At 40.7% G+C, this 21,803-nt stretch overlaps 1 protein-coding gene across 1 annotated transcript in view; it reads left to right on the plus strand.

Annotated features, from left to right (window-relative positions):
* LOC101353792 (protein YIPF1) overlaps positions 1-21,803 on the plus strand; it is a 140,599-nt gene that overhangs the window by 102,119 nt on the left and 16,677 nt on the right. Inside the window, 6 exon segments of the mRNA XM_023727053.1 lie at positions 6,566-6,637; positions 7,031-7,109; positions 12,105-12,268; positions 16,097-16,177; positions 16,424-16,511; positions 18,777-18,893. Of these exon segments, the coding sequence (XP_023582821.1) occupies positions 6,566-6,637; positions 7,031-7,109; positions 12,105-12,268; positions 16,097-16,177; positions 16,424-16,511; positions 18,777-18,893 (601 nt within the window).

The following is a 21,803-nucleotide window of genomic DNA, read 5'->3' on the forward strand; positions in this document are numbered from 1 at the left end:
CAGAGCAACTAAAATACTGAATCAAGAAAAAGGCAACTTCTACAGGGAAACTAGAGTACTGGAAATGGAACAACCAGAATGCAATTAATGAGAATCTGGAAACATTATGAAAAATATAACTAATGTCACCGAACAACTTCTGTAGAAACTGTCAAATGGGAACCTAATTTGCTGTGTAAACTTTCACCAAAAACGCAATAAAATACTATTTAAAAAAAGAAGAAGAAAAAAAGAAAAAGACAACTTCTGAATTGGAAAGGTTTGGTTTTCTACTCACCTGCACCCACCTCATCACTGGCTCAGCATGGTTGTCTTAAAGTGGAGGTGGCCTTCACTCCTAGACAGGGAGTCTCTGGCTTTAGAGGGAGCAGAGCAGACTTTATTTGCAAACAATTTTATGTGCCTGTTCTAACTGGTCTGGGGATTGCCTAAAGGACTGAAGCAATGCTGTCATCTTGATTTGGCAGAGGAGCAGCAGGTAATGCCCAAGGGTTGTAACTTCCTGAGGCTAAAAAGTGTGATTAAGGCACACAACAGGCACCTAAGGACTAGTAGAAGAAGCCAGGGAGACAGTTTCTTTTGAAAAGTAGGACTTTCAAAAGCACCAGGCATACAGGGGAAATGAGAAAGTCATACACATGCCCAGGGCAAAATGAATATTCAGAAAATACCTGAGGAGACCCTATACTTTAACTTGGACTGATCCCTAGGCTCACTGCAAGCCTTGCTAAATGTTGAAAGAGAGCCTGACACAGGGCCAATTTGGAAAGATTTGGAGAGATTTGCTTGTTTGTTTTTCTATTTTTCCCCTTGTGTTCAAGGAAATAATCTGTCAAAACATTAGTTGAACACAAGCTAAGGAAGAGAGACTTCAGTATCCACACATGTCCAGGAAGTCAGTCTTTATAGAATTAGTTAGGGAAAGTCACTAAGCTACTACAGCCTTCAATAATTAAAAACAACAACACAAAACCAGGGAAAGGAGAAGAATCTGATTTTCCAAGTTACCACATTATAATATTCAAATGTCTCAATTTCAACAAAAAAATAATAAGACATACAAAGACAGAGGAAAGAATGACTAACTCTAAAGAACTAAATAAAGTGACAGAAACTGTCCCTGTGGAAACTCAGATAATAGACTCTTAGACAAAGATTTTAAAACAATATTAAATACGCTCAAAGAGCTAAAGGAAAGCAGGAAAACAATGCATTAACAAAATGAAAATATCAATAAGGAGATAGAAATTTTTAAAAAGAACCAAACAGAAATACTGTTGCTAAAAAGTCCAATAACTGAAATGAAAAAATTCACTGAAGGGGTTCAATAGCAGATTTAAGGTGGCAGAAGAAATAATCAGTAAGCTTGAAGAGAGGACAATTGAAATTATCAAGTCTGAGGACCAAGAAACTTGAAGAAAACTGAAGAAAGCCTAAGGGACTTGTGGGACACCATAAAGTAGACCAACATATGCATTATGGGAGTGCCAGAGGGAGAACTGAGAGGGAAAAGAGCAACAAGAATGTTTGAAGACATAATAGCTGGAATCCTACCAAATCTGATGAAAGACATGAATATACACATCCAAGAAGCTCCAGGAACTCCAAGTAGGATAAATCCTAAGAGCTCCACACCAAGACATTATAATCAAACTCTCAAAAACCAAAGATAAAGATAGAATCTTGACAGAAACAAGAGAGAAGCAATTATCACATATAAGAAACCCTCAAAAAGATTAAGCACCTCAGTAACATGGAGGCCAGAATGCAGTGGAATGACATATTTAGAGTGCTGAAAGTAAAAACCTGTCAGTCAAGAATTCTATATCTGGCAAAACTGTCCTTCAAAAATAAAAATAAAATTAAGACATTCCCAGATAAACAAAAGCTGAACGAGTTTATTACCAGTAGACCTGCCCTACAAGGAATGCTAACAGGAATCCTTGAGCTTGAAATGAAAGGACACTATACAGTAACTAGAAGCAATCTGACACACACACAAAAAAAGACCTCTAGTAAAGGTCCTGGTTTATAACTCTATTTGTTATTTCCTATATGATTAAAAAGACAAATGCACAAAAAATTATAAACTTATGTTATTGGGCACACAATATGTAAATATGTAATTTGTGACAACAAAAAGATAAAGGGGAGAGGAGTGGTATAGGAATGGAATTTTTGTATATTATTAAAGTTAAATTGATATCGATTTAAGCTAGGTTGTTATAAATTTAAGATCATAAATGTAATCTCCATGGTCACCACAAAGAAAATATCTGTTAAAAATACACAAAAGGAATTGAGAAGCAAATCAGAATAATTCAGTACAAAAAATCAACTAAACCAAAAATAAGACAGTATTGGAGGAAATCAGGGACAAAAAAGGTAGAAGACATACAGAAAATAAATAGTAAAATGGCAGAAGTAAGTCCCTCCTTATTAGCAATTACTTTAAATGTAAACGGATTGAACTCTCCAATCAAAAGGCAGGGATTGGCAGAATGGATAAGAAAACACCCCACACATCTGTCAGTTTGTCGTTCTGTAGTGGCTTGCATATTGCTGTGATGCTCGAAGCTATGCTAGTGGTATTCAAATACCAGCAGGGTCACCCATGGTGGACAGGTTTCAGCTGAGCATCCATACTAAGACAGACTAGAAAGAACAACCTCACAATTTACTTCTGAAAAAAATTAGCCAGTGAAAACCTTATGAATAGCATCAGAACATTGTCTGATATAGTGAGCCACTCAGGTTGGAAGACACTCAAAATATGACTGGGGAAGAGCTGTCTCCTCAAAGTAGTTGTTGTTGTTGTTAGGTGCTGTCAAGTCGGTTCCAGCTCATAGCGACCCTATGTACAACAGAACGAAACACTGCCCAGTCCCGCACCATCCTCACAATCGTTGCTATGGTTGAGCCCATTGTTGCAACCACTGTGTCAGTCCATCTTGTTGAGGGTCTTCCTCTTTTTCGTTGGCCCTCTACTTTAGCAAGCATGATGTCCTTCTCCAGGGACTGATCCCTCCTGATAAAATGTCCAAAGTATGTGAGATGTAATCTCGCCATCCTTGCTTCTAAGGAGCATTCTGGTTGTACTTCCAAGACAGATTTGTTCGTTCTTTTGGCAGTCCATGGTATATTCAATATTCTTTGCCAATACCATGATTCAAAGGTGTCAATTCTTCTTTGGTCTTCCTTATTCATTGTCCAGCTTTCGCATGCATATGAGGTAATTGAAAACACCATGGCTTGGGTCAGATGCACCTTACATCTTCAAGGTGACATCTTTGTTTTTCAACACTTTAAAGAGGTATTTTGCAGCAGATTTCCCCAATGCAATGTGTCTTTTGATTTCTTAACTGCTGCTTCCATGAGTGTTGATTGTGGATCCAAGTAAAATGAAATCCTTGACAACGTCAATCTTTTCTCCATTTATCATGATGTTGCTTATGGATCCAGTAGAGTTTACCTTCATGACGTAGATGGAGTCAAACTTTCGGGACCTTCATTTGCTGATGTGGCACAACTCAAAATGAAAAGAAACTGCTGCAAAATCCATTAATGACAGGAACATGGAATGTACGAAGTATGAAAATTGGAAGTCATCAAAAATGAAATGGAAAGCGTAAATATCAATTTCCTAGGTGTTAGTGAGCTGAAATGAATTGTATTGGCCATTTTGAATCGGACAATCGTATGGTCTACTATGCTGGGAGTGGCAAACTGAGGAGAAACGGCATTGCATTCATCATTAAAAAGGACATCTCAACATCCTTCCTAAAGTACAACGCTGTCAGTGATAGGATAATATCCCTAGGCCCACAAGGAAGACCAGTTAATACGACTATTATTCAAATTTATGTACCAACCACTAAGGCCAAAGATGAAGAAATTGAAGGTTTTTACCAACTTCTGCAGTCTGAGAATGATCATACATGCAACCAAGATGCATTGATAATTACTGGTGACTGGAATGCGAAAGTTGGAAACAAAGAAGAAGGATTAGAAGACTTCAAAGGGCAGCTGGAGAAGACAAAGTAAAGTATTACTGACATGTGCAAAGATCTGGAGATAGAAAACCAAAAGGGAAGAACATGCTCGGCATTTCTCAAGCTGAAAGAACTAAAGAAAATTTCAAGCCTCTAGTTGCAATATTGAAGGATTCTCTGGGCAAAATACTGAATGACGCAGGAAGCATCAAAAGAGTCACTGTACCAAAAAGAATTGGTTGACGTTCAGCCATTTTAGGAGGGTAGCATATGATCAAGAACCAATGGTACTGAAGGAAGAAGTCCAAGCTGCACTGAAGATATTGGCGAAAAACAAGGCTCCAGGAATTGACGGAATGCCAATTGAGATGTTTCAACAAACGGATGCAGCACTGGAAGTGCTCACTCGTTTATGCCAAGAAATTTGGAAGACAGCTACCTGGCCAACTGACTCGAAGAGATCCATATTTATGCCTATTCCAAAGAAAGATATCCAACAGAATGTGGAAATTATCAAACAATATCAATATCACACACAAGTAAAATTTTGCTGAAGATCATTGAAAAGCGGTTGCAACAGTACATCAACAGGGAACTGCCAGAATTTCAACCTACATTCAGAAGAGGACGTAGAACAAGGGATATCATTACTGATGTCAGATGGATCCTTCCTGAAAGCAGAGAATACCAGAAAAATGTTTACCTGTGTTTTATTGACTATGTAAAAGCATTTGACTGTGTGGATCACAACAAATTATGCATAACATGCAAAGAACAGGAATTCCAGAACACTTAATTGTGCTCATGAGGAACCTGTACATTGACCAAGAGGGAGTTGTTCAAACAGAACAAGGGGATACTGCATGGTTTAAAGTCAGGAAAGGTGTGCGTCAGGGTTGTATCCTTTAGCCACACTTATTCAGTCTGTATGCTGAGCAAATAATCTGAGAAGGTGAACTGTATGAAGAAGAACGGGGCATCAGGATTGGAGGAGGCTCATTAACAACCTGTGATACACAGATGATACAACCTTGCTTGCTGAAAGTGAAGAGGACTTGAAGTACTTACTGATGAAGATCAAAGACTACAGCCTTCAGTATGGATTACACTTCAACATAAAGAAAACAAAACCCCTCACAACTGGACCAATAAGCAAAATCATGATAAACAGAGAGAAGATTGTAGTTGTCAAAGTGACAATAGCAACTCAAAAGATTAGATAGGAACCTTAGGGGGCAGTGAGTTTATGTTAATCGGGGAGGAACAACTCAGATAAGGAGGGTGAGGATGGTTGCACACTTGAAGGATGTAATTAATGTCACTGAAATTGTACATGTAGAAATGGTTGAATGGGTGTATTTTTGTTGTGTATATTCTCAACAATAACAACAAAATAAAATTTAAAAAAATTAAAAAAAGAGACACTGAAGCCTGGAGGGTTGTATTGGTGTTAACCAGGTAAAAACAGAAGGTGGGGCAAAACGTTTCTCATCTGGTCCCTCAGTGCAACTCCACCCTCGTTTATTGGGTCTCTGTCCTATTTGAAATGGTAGTCAGGTGTCGTGGAGAACACCGGGGTAAGTGGTGCCTATCCCTACCGCCCTCCTGCCTGTCCCGTATTCCCTGCCCTGGGCATAAGGTGGACTGTCCCAGGAGTGACAACACCCTCTCCCAGAAGTGACCGCACCCAGGTATTCTGTGCTCGGCCTGTTCTGACTCCTGAGGGTGCCCAGACGAACAGACATTATTCTGCCCTCAATCATTCATTCACAAACTCAGGAAGTAATTGACTCATTCACTCCCTCACTGGTTAAATTTTTATGGCCAAAATGTAGTGATGACACTGATGGCTTTTTTTTCTCTCTCTCTTCACAATCGTCTTTACGCTATTGTAAATTCCCATAAGAAAAGAGGTATAAACAAATGGCAAAAAAAAAAACCTAGCACTCTTGGGAAGAATTCTGTGGGCCAAACGCAGCGAAGCCAGCGAAGCTGGATCCTCTCAGACTTGCCTCTCCTCCTCGGCTGAGCCTGTCTCTTTAAGAACATGCGCTTCCCCCCCGGAGAGGCGAAGGTGGGAGAGGCTTCCGAATGCCTCGGCCCTCTAAGGCTCCTGAAACCTTAGTACTGGGTACTGCCTCTTTAAGGAGCCCTGGCTCTGTCTGGAGGAGGCGGAGAAATTCCGCCCCCCGGATCTCCGGCTTCCGGCAACTTCGTGGGACCGGAACAGGCGCCGAGCATCCCAGGTACTAACCTTTCCGGGGCCCGCAGGACGCTGAGCCTGGTAAGGTGAGGTAGCCTGGGCTGCGGGGCCGGCCTGGAGCGGAGAGGTGCCAGGAACACCTGGCCCGGGCAGCTGTGGCTCAGCTCCTCTCTCTAAAACATTGCCTTGGCTTCCGGGGCAGCTCTTTCCCAGACCAACTTGGGTTCGTGGTGCCCTAGGCTGCATGGTCGCCAACACTTACCAGCCGCATTAATTGCTTGGCTCTGCGCTCAGCGGCTTACATGCACTGTCTTCATTTAATGGTCCCAACAGCCGTGTTAGTAGCTACCATTATGAACCCATTTTACAGATGAGGAATCTGAGGCCCCGAGGAGCCCACAGTCACGCAGCGAGAAGCAGCAGAATCGGGAGTCAAACCCAGGTCTGTCTGACCCCAGAGCCAGTGCCCTTAACCACTGGCTAGGCTGAACCGCCTTTGCTCTTCTTCACTGTCCCTTTAGTCACCTCCTTCCAACCTCAGCCTCCCAATTCTTATCCTTCTGTCTCCTGACTGCATCTCGTCCCTAGTCCCTAAACACTCAGGCTGTGAGTGAGATTGGATGGAACCTTTAACCCTAGGGTTCTTTTTCATTTCTTTCTTTATTCCTTAAAATAGTTTTAATAATATCTGATGCTAAGTGGTTACCTTTATATGAACCTGTCAAACTCTACTGAAAAAGAAAGCAAGGAAAAGCAGTGCCGTTTCTAATGCTGAAATGAGATTTGTTTGCGGATGTATTATCTTGTTATTCATCGTTTATTTTTTTCTTTTTAGCCCCGACAAATTTTCTTCCTAATATATGGTCGAAGACCCACTGGCTGAATGGCAGCTGTAGATGACTTGCAGTTTGAAGGTATATCAGTTGGTTGCTGATCTTTATGTTTATGAGCACTATTTCCACAATCATAGCAACAGATTTTCATTGCTGTACTGGCTCATGCATTAAAGAAAATTATTTCAAAAATCTTGCTAAAAGAATGTTGACCGTGCTCAGGTGTTTTTGTTTGTCCACCGCAGCCTTTCTTTTTTTAGATTGGTGATAGGTACCATCATAAATTTAGTACTGTGATTACATTACCATTCTTGCATTTACATTTATTGCATTATATTTATTGCACATCTACTTTGTGCTTGAAATTGTACTAGGTACTGGAGATGAAAAGATAAAGGAGAAGTTTATACATTGGTGGAGTAGTGTAAACAGATAAACCAAACCAAACCAAACCTGTTGCCCTTAGGTCGATTCAGACTCATAGCGACCCTATAGGACATAGTAGAACTGCCGCATAGGGTTTCCAAGACTGTAAATCTTTACAGGAGCAGACTGCCCTATTTTTCTCCTGCGGAATGGCTGGTGAGTTTGAACTGTCAACCTTGTGGTTAGCAGCCAAGTGCTTAACCACTGTGCAACCAGGCCTCCTTGTAAAGAGGTAGTTACAATAAAATATGATTGGGTCATTCTTTCATTGAGTCAACAAGAATCTCATGAATGTGACCATGAACCAGGCAGTTGTTTTAGTTATCAGGGATAGAAGAGTGAACAGAAGAGTTTCTGCTGTTACGAAGCTCTTAGTCTAGTGAGGGAGACATTCATTTGTAAATGATCATTCAAATATATATCTACAAACTATGAGAGTGCTGGAGGAAAAGTTTAGGGGGATATTAGAATTTATAACCCAGAACCTGACCTGGGCCAGGGATTGAGAAATGCTTATTTATCTTATAAAGGTTTATATTTGTTGTTGTTGAATTGGCTCCAACTTACGGCGACCCCATGTACAACAGAACGAAAAGTTGCCTGGTCCTGCTGCATCTTACGATCGTTAGTATGCCTGAGTCCATTGTTGTGACCACTGTGTATTTTGAGTGCCTTCCAACATAGGGGGCTCATCTTCCAGCACTAGATCAGACAGTACTCTATTGTGATCCATGGGTTTTCATTGGCTAGTTTTCTGATGCAGATTGCCAGGGCTTTCTTCCTACTCTGTCTAGTCTGGAAGCTCCACTGAAACCTTTCCACCATGGGTGACCCTGCTGGTATTTGAAATACCAGTGGCATAGCTTCACGCATCATAGCAACACGCAAGCCCCCACAATATGACAAACTGACAGGTGGATGATGGAAGCATTTGCATAGAACTTAATATATGTCAGGCCTGTGCTTTTTAAGTATTAACTCCTTCAATCCTCAAAGCAACTTTATGAAGTAGGTACTTTATTATCCTTGTTTACCAGTGAGGAAACTGGGACACAGAAAAATTAAGTAATTTTCCTAAACGTCAAATTTAGTAAGTGGTAAAGCCAGGATTTAAACCCAGGCAGTCTGGCTCCTCAGCCTATGCTGCCTCTCTACTATCTGAAGAAGAGATAGGATGTTTAAAGAGAAATCCAAATCATTGGCAAATGCTGTCAGCTCTGTCTTCAAAACACATCTAGCATCTGACCACGTCCCACCTTCTCTGCTAGTATCACCATGCCCAAGGTCACCATCACTTCTGGTCTGAATTATACTCGTACCAAACCTGTTGCCGTCAAGTAGATTCCAACTCGTAGTGGCCCTATAGGACAGAGTAGAACTGCCCCATAGGATTTCCAAGGCTGTAATCTTCACAGAAGCAGTCTGCCATGTCTGTCTCCCATGGCGCAACTGGTAGGTTCAAGCAGCCAACGTTTTGGTTAGCAGCCGAGCACTTTAACCACTGCTCTACCAGGGCTCCTTTTGTCTGGATTATAGCCCTCACTTTACTGGTTACCCTGCTTCCTCCCTTGCCCTACTACAGTCAGTACTTCACTCTGCAGCCAGAGTAGTTCTTTTACAGCTAAGTAAGATCATCTCATTCCTGGATAAACTTTCCATTCCCATCTCACTTGGAGTGATAGCCCTTTCTGTGGCTTACAAGGTCCTACGTGATCCACCGTCTGTGATTTCATTTCCTGCTGCTCTCACTCTTGCTCTCTGCCCCAGTCACACAGGCCTTGTCACTGTTCTTCCTACATACCATGTACGCTCAGAGCTTAGGACTTTTGTGCCAGCTTTCTGTCTGGAATGTTCTTTCTCCAGTTAGCCACGTGGCTTGCTCCCTCGTTCTGTTCAAATCTTACTTCAGTAGAGAGGCCTTCTTTGACCACCTTATCTAGCAATACAGAATAGAGAAGAAAACATGCAAAGTCCTTGAGGAAGGAGGAATTGTTTTTTTCCCTAAGAAGTTGAAAGAAGACCAGTCTACCAGGGCACAGATGGTTAGGGAGGCTGGCACAAGATGAGGAAGGAGTCAGATCACACAGGACTTTATAAACTGTGTTAAGGACTTTAGTCTTTAGAAGAGAACACGGGTGCTGTGGTGGTCATGGAAGGCTTCTTCAAGGAGGAATGGTATAGTGTTGGTCAGATGAAAAAGTGGAGATCAGGACCCTTCAGGTGGAAGAATGTCAGGGAAGGAACAGAGGCAAAAATGGCAAAGGATAGAGGAGCAGACAGTGTTGATGGTAGAAATAAGAAACACACTAGTCTTGCCCTTAAGGAGCTGAGATGGACAAGAATCACTAATATAAAGCAGAATGTGTGAGGAGTCGTCATGTTAGAGATATACACACTCTGCTCTCCATCCAACCTATGCCGTCTGCTTCCCTCAGACGTGGGCACACTTGCTGTCTTCTGGGCCTTGCTCATCCCATCCCCTTTGCCTGAGATGCCATCCCCACCAAGCCAATCCTTCTCAAATGGTATCTTCTCCGAGAAACCTTTCCTGATCCTGTCACCTAGATGAGTTACCGTCTTCCTTTGAACCTCTTTGACCTTTGTACTTCTAAAGTGGCACTCTCTCCTTTATCCTTGGTAAACTACTGCTTTTTAAATATATGACTTAAGTATATTTTCCTTAGCCTGATTGCCTCAGGCAAAGTTGTAACCATCTTTTTAAATGTCAATGCCTTGTCTAGTCAATAAATAGTAGCTATAACAATATTATCTCATATCATCCTCAAAATGTCTCTGTGTGCCAAGTGTTATCTACATTTTATATTTGAAGAAACAAACTCAGAGATAGGGAGTAATTGGCCCAAGGTCATGGAGCTACTGAGTGTTAGAGCCTTGGCTTGAACAAAGGAGCATACCACTCCAGAGCCTCATGCTGCTCCAACAACCCAAACATTGGAGACGGAAGCTTGAGTAATTGAATAATTGTTACATCTCAGCCACCTGATTAATTTCATTCATTTTAGTTCTCCATAAAATTATTCATTTAGCAAGAGGCATTAAGAGTGAGCTCAGTTATCCAAAAGCCCCATTCTACTGCCAGTCATAGGATTTGTGCCGTGCTTTAGCGTTATAATGGTGCCCTGCTGGTATCCTTTCTTAGTTCTTCCAAGGTTCAGCGGTTCCCTGAATTTTATTCAAGAGCAGCTAAATAGCATTTGTTAGGATGCCCAGAGACAGGAAATACCAGTCATTGCTGGTGGACATAAATAAATTGGTAAGGTTCTTTTGAAAGCAGTTTAGCAATATGGCTCAAGGGCCTTAAAAATGGTTCGCTCCCTTTAACCTAGTGATTGCATTGATAGGTGTTCATTAGGAAAGGCCAATCACTAAAAAAGGACATTATGTTTGGTAAAATGAGGCTCAGCAAAAATGAGAGAACCCCTCAATGAGATAAATAGACACAGTAGCCTCAACAATGGACTCAAACATACTAATGATGCAACGTTTTATTTTGTTATATGTAAGGTCACCAAGAGTCAGAGCTGATACAGTGGCAACTAACGACAAGAACAAGGCTATAACCCAAAAGGCCTTCTCTACTCAGATACTCTTCACAGTGTTATTATAATAATAAAAAATTGGAAACAACTCAAACATCCAGTAACAGTGGAATAATTGTGTAACTTTACGCCCTCTGCTTCTGCAGCTGATGGAATATTATGAAGCTGTGTAAATAAGCATTGCAAAGACTATTATAAGATGAAAACATCATTTTTAATGTAATCACCAGTATCCAAAGCAGGAAGCAAAGTTATATAATATTACCACATCCTAGTTTAGTACTTGACACATTGTAGGTGTGCAGTAAATGTTTGTTGAGTGATCATCACTGGCATGAGTCTCACTATGTAGAGAAAAGGCAATATACCAAAATGTTAGTGTTTGCCTTTGTGTGGTGGGTCTAAGAATGATTTTTCTTCTATGGTTTGTATTTTCATTTTTGTCTCCATATTTTTTATCGTGATTACATATGACTTACTGGAAAAATAACTTTCGTTAAAACTCTTTGAACTTGAGTCAAAGAAGAGATTTAGATTGGGTACTGGCTGTGGACAGGGGACTTTACCAGAACCAAACCCAACCCATTTTTGTCGAGTTGACCCTGACTCATAGCGACCCTATAAGACAGAGTATAATTCCCCCTGTGGTTTTTAAGGAGTGGCTGGTGGATTCCAAACTGCTGACCTTTTGGTGAGCAATTGTAGCTCTTAACCACTGTGCCACCAGGACTCTGCAGGGAACTTTACGTAGGTAATACTTCTAACTCTCCCAAAAGTCTTTAAAATAAATTTTATTTTCCCCATTGTATAGATGAGAAAACTGAGGCTGATAGTTTTACTTAGTCAGGCTCATATAGTTAGTAAGTAGCTGAGCCAGGATGGAAACCCAGATCTGACTCCAAATTCTGTTTCATCTTAATTATTTTTCTATGTCAGCTTAATTTCTAGATGAAATTTTTTTCAGAGCCTTTTGCCATTTATGTCAGATAGGGTCTATGGCAAAGCTGAGGTTGGAACAGTTTGTCTTTAAAGTATAGCATTCCCAGTGTGGGTAAGGTCTGTGATGCCCTTGTGCTCTAATTAATTTCAGAATTTGGTGATGCAGCCAGTTCTCTAGTGGCAAACTCGGATGACACCACAATAAGCATTGAGGATCCTGGTGAAACCCCAAAGCATCAGCCAGGACCCCCGAGAGGCTCAGGGAGAGAAGAGGATGATGAGTTACTGGGGAACGATGACTCTGACAAAACTGAGGTTCGATTTGTCTTTGAAGTGTTGTTTTTTCATTTTTTAAAAGTTTGCTCATACATGTATTCACTGTTTTCTCTGTGCCCAGTTCATTGCCAAGCAGTGGCAACACAAAGGTCAGTCAGACGTGGCCTCTGCCTTGGTGGGAGAAACAGACCTCAGACAGACCACTACTACATGCTGGAAGTGCAGTGGTAGAGGGAAACACGGGGTTGTGGGTGCCAAAAGGAGTTAGGGAAGGCTTCCTGGAGGCGGTGACATTAAAATGAGTCTTTTTTTCTCTTTTTTTAGATTTTGTCATGCTTTAGGTGAACGTTTATAGTGCAAATTAGTTTCTCATTAAAAAATTTATACACAAGTTGTTTTGTGACATTGGTTGCCATCCTGACAATGTGTCAGCACTGTCTCCCTTTCCCTTTACACCCCGGGCCTTCTGTGTCCATTCATCCAGTTTTCCTGTACCTTCCTGCCTTCTCATCTTTGTTTTTGCTAAAATGATTGCTAAAATGAGTTTCGGTGAAAGAGTAGGAGTTAGCCAGGGGAAGAACGTGGAGAAGGGTGATCTAGGCAAAGGGAATGGTTTTAGGGACATTACAGAGGCATGAAAGATTATGGTACAGACAGGAAACTAAGAGCTTGGATACCCTAGGAGCAAAGCATAGGTGAAGACGAGATGAGGCCCGACAGGTAGGCAAGAAGTCAACCCAATGGGCATGAATTGTATTCTAAAAAACATGGGGAGCTTTTGAAAGATTTTTAGCAATATGGCCAGATATAGTTAAGATGTGGTGGGCATACGGAATATGAAATGGAGAGAGATGGACTAGAGGCCAGAAGACCAGGTAGGAGACTGTTGAAATAGTCTAGGCTAGAAGTGATGAAACCTGAACTAGAGTTAGACACAGATGTATGGGGGTGGGCTCAGCAGGATTTGGTGGGAAAAGGGGTAGGGAATGGGGAAGGAGTCGTCTAGGGAGACTTCTAGGTTTCTGAACTGGTTGCTGTATCAGGTGGCTGTTTTTGATCACAAAGGTATATTTTCATGTATACCATTGTTATGTTCCAGAAGAGTAATATTTCTATTAGTATTTTATAAATCAAATCATGATTGCAGTGCACTAGAGGAGCACTCAGCTTATAGCAGTGGTCAACGGTATTAAAACAGTGTAGCTCTTGGATGCCAGGTGCTCTTTGTGAAACTCCATGAAATATCAAAATAATTAAATACCGAATTTTATGCTAAATTAGATACCATTTTATCCTAGATATTGTGGCAGAAGCTCAGACTTAGGTGCCATACAGCCCTGCGTTTGAATCCTGGTCCTGCCAGTAGTAATAGCTGTGTGGTCTTGGTACTTTAACTTCCCTAAGCCAGGGTTTCCTTATCTGAAAATATGAAAAAATGATACGTTGACCGTTGTCATCATTATCATCACAATAGCTAATATTTATTCAGTGTTTAATAGCTGCCAGCCACCATTTAATGTTCCTTACTTGGATTATCTCATTTAATCCTCAAAACAACCCTATGAACCAGGTACTCTTATTATCCTCATTTTACACATGAGAAACCCAAGGCATAGAGTTTAAGCACCTTGCCCCAGGACACACAGCAAGCAGATAGCCGACTGGGACTTTAAACCAAGGAATCTGGAGCCTGTGCTCAGAACCTCTGTACTCCATGGAGTTAATGTATGTTAAGTGCTTCTTAAAGTGGCTAGTGCTTTCAGGATACAGGGGTGATTATTAGTATCACGAGCAATAGCAGACATCATAAGTTTAAGAAGAAATGTATAGGGAAAAAAATCTTAAAATTGAAAAATTCTATCCATTATCTTATTTTTGTCTATGAATTGGGAAGAGGCTGCCAGTATTCGGTGATGGTGACAGAATTCTTTGGCCTGGTTTATGGAATATGGGTCTCCGGCGCTCAATAGCTTATAATACTAGCATTGACAAGAACTTTCAGTGTCCTCTCTTTCATCCTCCTCTGTTCCGAGATGATAATGCTGTCCATGGTATGTCAGAAACATGGCACTTGAATACCTCCAAGAACAGGCTGTCCTCTACTGTGTAAGGCAGCCCAAGCCATTATTGGGCAACTTTAATTGTGAAGATTTTTCCTTTACGATGAACAAAAAAATCTACCAATAGCACCTGCCCTTGTCCTGTAAAGCAGCTCAGAGTCAGTCTGTACCTTTTACTGCATGAATCCTCTTCGGATATCTGCAGATGACAGTCAGGATTCCTGGTTTTCTGTATTCTACCATCAAAGAGCCATGCTGTTGGGACAGGTTTGGCCCTTCTCGTGTGCCTGTTTTAAATCGTGATTTTTGTTTTTATGTCATAGCAGTAATATTTTAAGTTTTTAGTACTTTAGAGTAAATGAAAATATCAGATTTTTGAGAATTCAGGTGGTAATAGTGGTAAGGATCTTGAAGGGGTAGGGCAGGGAAAGACATTTACACTGACTGCCTACTGTATGTGTGTGTGTATATATATGTAATTGTACATAATTAAAAAAAAAATTGCTGTCAAGTCAATTCCAACTTATGGTGATCCCAAGTATGTCAGAGTAGAACTGCTCTAAAGGGTTTTCAAGGCTGTGACCTTTCAGAAGCAGATCACCAGGCCTTTCTTACGAGGTGCCTCTGGGTGAACTCAAACCTCCAGGCTTTCAGTTAGCCGCCAAACACATTAGCTGTTTGCACCACCCAGGGACTTCCTTGCACATAATACATACTATATAAAATATTTCATCTACACCTTCCTATAATCCTATAAGGTAGATTTTGTTAGTCCCTGGGTGGCAAAAACGGGTTAATGCCTGAGTATGCCTGTCTTAGTCATTAGCGTGCTCCTGTAACAGAAATACCGCAAGTGGATGGCTTCAACATAGAGAAATTTATTCTCTCACGGTCTAGTAGGCTACAGGTCCAAATTCAGGGCATTAGCTCCAGGGGAAGGCTTTCTCTCTCTGTGGCTCTGGAGGAAGGTCGTTGTCGTCAATCTTCCCGTGGTCTTTGAGCTTCTCTGTGTAGGAACCCCGGGTCCAAAGGACGCGCCCTGCTCCCAGCACTGCTTTGTTGGTGTTGTGAGGTCCCCCAACTCTCGGCTCGCTTCCCTTTCCTTTTATCTGTTGTAAGAGAAAAGGTGGTGCAGGCCACACCGCAGGGAAACTCCATTTACATTGGATCAGTGATGTGACCTGAGTAAGAGTGTTACATCCCACCCTAATCTCCTCTTTAACATAATCTAATCTTGCCTCATTAACCACAGGCAGAGATTAGGATTTACAACACATAGGAAAATTATAATCACAAAATGGAGAACAACCACACAGTACTAGGAATCATGGCCTAGCCAAATTAATACACATATTTTTGGGGGACACAATTCAATCCATGACAACGCCTGACTACTAGCTGAAAGTTTGGTGGTTCGAACTCACCCAGAGGTGCCTCAAAAGACAACCCTGGCAGTCTGCTTCCAAAAGTTCACAACCTTGAAAACCCTATTGAGAAATTCTATTCTACACACATGGGGTCACCATGAATCGGAATCAACTTGAAGGCAACTAACAACAACAACAAGGCTGAGAGAAATCTAGTGATTTGCCAAAGCTGTTAAGTAGAGAAGACTTTTGGTGTGACTTCAAAACTGATGCTTGTTTTGTCTCAGGCGTGGCTGTTGCAAAATTGGTTTATGAATGAAGAGCCTTGTCTTTCCCACATCTTGGTTTTCCATTAGATAGATGAGCCGTCTCTCTCTCTCTGCGCAGCTGGAATTAGGAAATTGCTTCTATGTTCATTATGTTTATTTTATCTCGGATAGTTACTTGCTGGACAGAAGAAAAGCTCCCCATTCTGGACATTTGAATACTATCAAACATTCTTTGATGTGGACACTTACCAGGTTTGTATACTAATTTTACCTTTCCTTTTACATGTGATGGAGACTTGTTCTGTGGTCAAACAGTCAAATAACAGGAAAGCCTCTGTATCCTAGAAATGAGCTTACAAAAGTAAAGGGCTATTAGCATTTGAAAAATATATCATTATAAAAGCTCTAATAACTGAGTTTCAATTTTGCAGTAATTGAATTTATTAAACTTAAAAAAAAAAAAATCTTCAGTAGGCTTACTGCTATGTTATTTTCCAGATCTTTGACAGAATAAAAGGGTCTCTCTTGCCGATACCAGGAAAAAACTTTGTGAGGCTATATATCCGCAGCAATCCAGATCTCTATGGTATGTGTAGTGCCATTTTGACTCTTTGCCATATACTGGTTGAACTCAGGTGAGTATGTGGCTGCCTGGAAAGTTGGAGGAGCACACTGCTGGCACGGCGTGCAAAGTTTTGATTCTTCTGAGCTTTGGTAGTAAACCTTGTAAAGAGTTTTGGGGAAAATGCAGTGATGTGTTATATTAATGCCATGATAAAAAGTAATAGTATCTCCTTTGAAAGTCTTCAAATGACATTACAAACTTGAGACAAATTAAGTCACTTTGTCTAAGAGGAGATTTTTTAATTTTAATTTATGGAGGATTTGATGGCAGGGAATGAGTGACAGTGCTGAGTTCTGGCTCTGCCTTCGGATGGGCTGACTCCCCTTGGGATGCAGAATGATGGGAACTTGGACATGTAACTGGTACACAGATTGGAACAGTTTGAAGATGATCATACCATATGACCTAGCAGTTCCACTCCTAGATATGTATTCCTAGAAACTTACATATGTACTAGAAGATGTATAGAACATTATTCACTGTAGCATTGCATGTAATAACAAATATTTGGAAACAGCCGAATATCCATCAGCAGGAGAATGGATAAATTGTGGTATATTCATACGTAGAACTCTGCAGTTTTTTAAAATGAATGAGATCTATACGCAGCAACATGGATAAGTCTCAGAACAATGCTAAATGAAAAAGGCAAGTTGCAGAAGGCTGTGAATAGTATGACATCATTAAAAAGATTTGAAAAAATGGCATGATGGGTACACCAGTGTTTATCATTCTTTGTACTTTTGTGTATGTTAGAAATATTTCAAAAATATAAAAATGCATAATATAAAATTTTAATCATAAATCCAAAACTATATTAAGGCTCCCTCCCACCCCCGCCCCATAATAAGAGTAGAGATTTGGCAGCAAGGAGATGAGAGAAGGCAGTATGAAGCAACATGGCAAGCCCTGGGATGAGTGGGTGGTTGTGTCTCTTTGAACTCTAAGCTTCCTATGGGAGTGGCTAAAGAGATCACAGAGCCCAGATCATGGTGGGCCTTTTATGTCCGCCTGAGGAATTTCAACTTCGCCCTTTTGGTTTCTTGGAGTAGTGTTTTGTAATTTTCTTTGTATAGGTCTTTTACATCCCTGGTTAGATTTATTCCTAGTGTTTTATTTTTTTAGGGGCTGCTATAAATGGTATTACTTTCCAGATTTCCTTTTCGTAGTTCTCTTTATTGGTGTATAGGAATCTAACTGATTTTTGTATGTTTATCTTGTATCCTGCTACTCTGCTAATCTATTAGTTCCAGTCATTTTCTTGTGGAGTCTTTTGGGTTCTCTATGTATAGCATCATATTATCTGCAAATAGGGACAGTTTTACTTCTTCCTTACCAATTTGGATGCCCTTTATTTCTTTTTCTGGCCTGAGAATAAACTGGTTTTTATGACTGACTATGGTAGGCTCTCCAGGATATATTAAGGTAAAAATAGAAAAGTACAGAGCAGGATACATATGTATGTTGCATTCATATAAAATACATGTATACATACGCAGATACACATATACACATGCATTTGCTGTTATATGTATAGACTATCTCTGGCAGGCCAGGAACTGGTTATGGTGGTGAGCTCTGGGGAGGGGAAATGAATAGATAGGGGACAGAGAGGGAGGGAAGCTTGCTTTTCTCTATATTCCTTTTTGTACTTTTAAACATTGAACTATGTACATATATTACTTTTTCATTTAAAAAAAAGAAAGAAAAAGCCTAAAACAGACACCTCCACACACAGCCGTGGTAAACTGGTAGATTAAATTGATTCTGCCCCAAAGTGTTCTGCTTGCCCTAGTCTTCATTTATACTGCAGAAGAACTCTGATTTAAGTTGGTTTTTCTGGCATTAACATTTGGCACTTAGATAAGCAAAGTAATCTTTGCTTCCTGTATCCTGATGGTGAAGGGTTAACAAAATGTCCATGCGTGTTTTGATGATCCTCCAATAAAAGCAGCTATAAACAAATCAGTATCTTTATTCACCTAATTGTGGAAGGTGTTTTGGCCTTTGCATTTCAGCCCCTCCCATCTTTAAGGCAGCTAATTACCGAATTGTGTTTTAACCTTTTAAAAGAGAAAATTCCCATTAAATGAGTGTTGATTGTATCTAAAATTCATTTTCCCTTGCCTGCATGAATAGGGTGAGGGAGACAAGAAATTATTCTGTAAGAGTCTAAATGCTGGTGCTTCATTTCCTTGTCTCTGAATTGTCTGGTTTCCTTTGCAGGCCCCTTTTGGATATGTGCCACATTGGTCTTTGCCATAGCAATTAGCGGGAATCTTTCCAACTTCTTAATCCATCTGGGAGAGAAGACTTACCATTATGTGCCCGAATTCCGAAAAGGTCGGTGAATAGTTTGATTCATTTGGAATGCTGTCGGTATAACCATGAGTTCCTTTTACCCCTGTGAATTCTTGGGCCCCTCTCTCTGGGTGCTTCTGCCCCTGCTTTCTGTGTTTAAGGGTTCAAACATGGTTGCAGAGTTTACCACCCACCAGTATAAATCCACATAATCTTTTGGAAAGCTTTAAGGCAAGGCCCAATAGCAATTGGAATTTATCCTAAGAAAATGCACAAAATGAGTAAAAAGCAGTGTGCATGAAGGTCTTCATGTAACATTATTTGCGTTACCCAAATGTTGGAAACAGTAGGAACATTATTGTTTAAGTTGAGATGGCTCAACTAGCTGGGATAGTCTGTAGCCACTAATTATGAAGCATCTAGAGCAGCACTGAGAACTGATAAACCAGAATTATGCCTGTGCTGTGGCGCAACTTTGTTAAAGAGAACACTGCAAATGACCAAGATCTGGAAGGGAAAACACAGAAACAAGTGTGTCCTAGTGATGGACATGTGGATGGCATTCTTGTTTTAAAACTTCCTTTCTTGTGTCAGTATTGGGTAGTTAAAAAAACAGCTTTTAGGAACTTGCAGATGACCACCTCCCCAAATTGAGGAAGTTTATTTTGTAGAAGATTGACCTTCTGTGCCACTTTCTCAGCTCTCTCCCTCTCTCCCTCCCTGCTCTCCTATTGAGAGGTTGCATAGCAGACTGGATGAGAGCGTGGACTCTGGGACCAGACCACTGGCTTCACATTCCAGCTCCATTACTTGCACTTCAACTCTGGGCAAGTTACCTCATCTATCTCAGCCTCAGATTCCTCATCAGTGAAATGAGAATAATAATAAACCCATATCATAGGGCTATTTTAAGAATAAAGAGTTAATACATGTAAAGAATGCCATGTACAAGAAAGGGTGCAATAAATATTAACTATTACTATTTATGGAGCTCTGATGGCATAGTGATTAGGAGCTATGGCTGCTAACCAAAAGGTCGGCAGTTCTAGTCCACCAGCTGCTGCTTGGAAACCCTATGGGGCAGTTCTACTCTGTCCTATAGAGTTGCTATGAGTTGGAATCAACTCAGTGGCAGTGGGTTATTGCTGTTTATATATACGTATGTGTATGTATATATGTATTTACGTGTGTGTGTGTGTGTGTGTGTGTGTGTGTGTAAATAAATAAAATGTCTTTCCTTCTTTTTCCTTTCCTCTTTCCTTCCATGCCCATTTTTCCTTCTCTTCTCTCCTCCATTATGGAGTCAGGACAAGTTTAGGAGTCAGGCCTGGATTCAGGCCCGACTCCACTTATCAAATGACCTTTGACGTGAGTTTAGCTCAGTGTTATTCATGAGATATAGACCCTGCTGTCAGGTAGTTTAATGACTTAGTAAAGGAAGACAGGGAAATGAGTATTATCATGAACAATATGTGTTTATATCAGAGGTATGCATAGGTACACTGATGCAGAAGAAAGAGTGACCCATCCTGCCTGGGGGTCTGGGAGCCCAAGAGGATCTTTATCTGTTCTCTTGGTTGGGCATCCCAATATCAGGGAGTGATGAGATATATGTAGCAGTGAGATAGTCATTGGTCCTATCAATAAACATATTTCCATTTTATGTGAAGAGTATGAGTCAGATCTGGGGTCAGATCCTGCTTCCACCACTTATTAATTATGTGACCTTGACCAAACCAATTAACTTCTCTGATCCTGTTTCCTCATCTCTAAAATGGGGATACAGATTATATGAAATGATATGTCTATGTATTAGTAAACAATATAAAAAACTAATACTTGGTTGAGCATTTATTATTTATCAATCGCTGTTGTAAGTATACCTGTCTTTACACGTTTAAGTTTCATAATCTTATAAGGTAGTATACCATTATTCCCATTTTACAGATGAGGGAACTGAGGCAGGAAGGTTAAGTAATTTACCACCCAGGGTGACACAGCTAATAAGTAGCAGAGCTAAGATGTGAGCCCATAGAGTCTGGGTACAGAGTCTGTGCCTCTGACTCCTATACTACTTTGCCTGTCAGTAAAGCAGTCAGTGGGATGCCTGGCTCCCAGTGCCATAGTAGTCATTCCCTTCCCCTTCTCTCAGTTCTCTGAGAAAAAGGCAATATGTCAGCAAAATTACTCTTGGCTAAATGCGGAATTCCCAATGTGTAAAAGCTGCTCTGGGAGCTAAAACTGTTGGACAATCACGTCTTCACCAAATCTGACTGTAATTGCTCGGTGTGCCTTTGTTCTTGCCAACAGCATTAAGTGAGTTACCTGCTGATTTTTATGTGGGAAGGGCTGATGCTGTGGGATTAGCCATGCTTTATGATCCTCCACTCCGGAAGAGGAAAAACGAATCCTCTAGAGCGTGCTGCTGCTGGAGGAGGAGGAGGAGGGACAGTGATATACTGAACATTGCTGCTCTGAGGAGCAGTTAAATAGCGTTTCCACCACAGAGACAGAATTATTTAAAGAAGAAAGCGAAACTGGAGAATATTTTCAGCAATTCATCCGTGAGCTGGAACTCCCCATTTCAGAGATAGGAGGAACTCTAAATAGCATGCAGAGCAAGTTAATCTCTACCCAGGGCATTTTAATAAATTTACTAAAGAAATCAGTGTTAGCTCTTATTATACTAGGAAAGAGGACATGTTCTTCCAAGGGGATATTTGGCCTTTATTTGACTGAAATGCTCAGTATATTTAAACACTTGCAGTGAAGCATTTCAGTTACCTAATTCAGTTGTTTAATAATATTAGTTGTTATTAAATGAATTATAAAAACCATTTGAGAGACTATTGGTCATCACTGCAAAGACAGATGTTAAAGATACATTAATTCAGCCAGGTTCAGGGACTATGAAGACCAGTAAGACACGATCCCTACATTCAAGGATCCCAT

This window comes from Trichechus manatus, unplaced genomic scaffold, assembly GCF_000243295.1.
Source record: "Trichechus manatus latirostris isolate Lorelei unplaced genomic scaffold, TriManLat1.0 scaffold00015, whole genome shotgun sequence".
Lineage (NCBI taxonomy): Eukaryota > Metazoa > Chordata > Mammalia > Sirenia > Trichechidae > Trichechus > Trichechus manatus.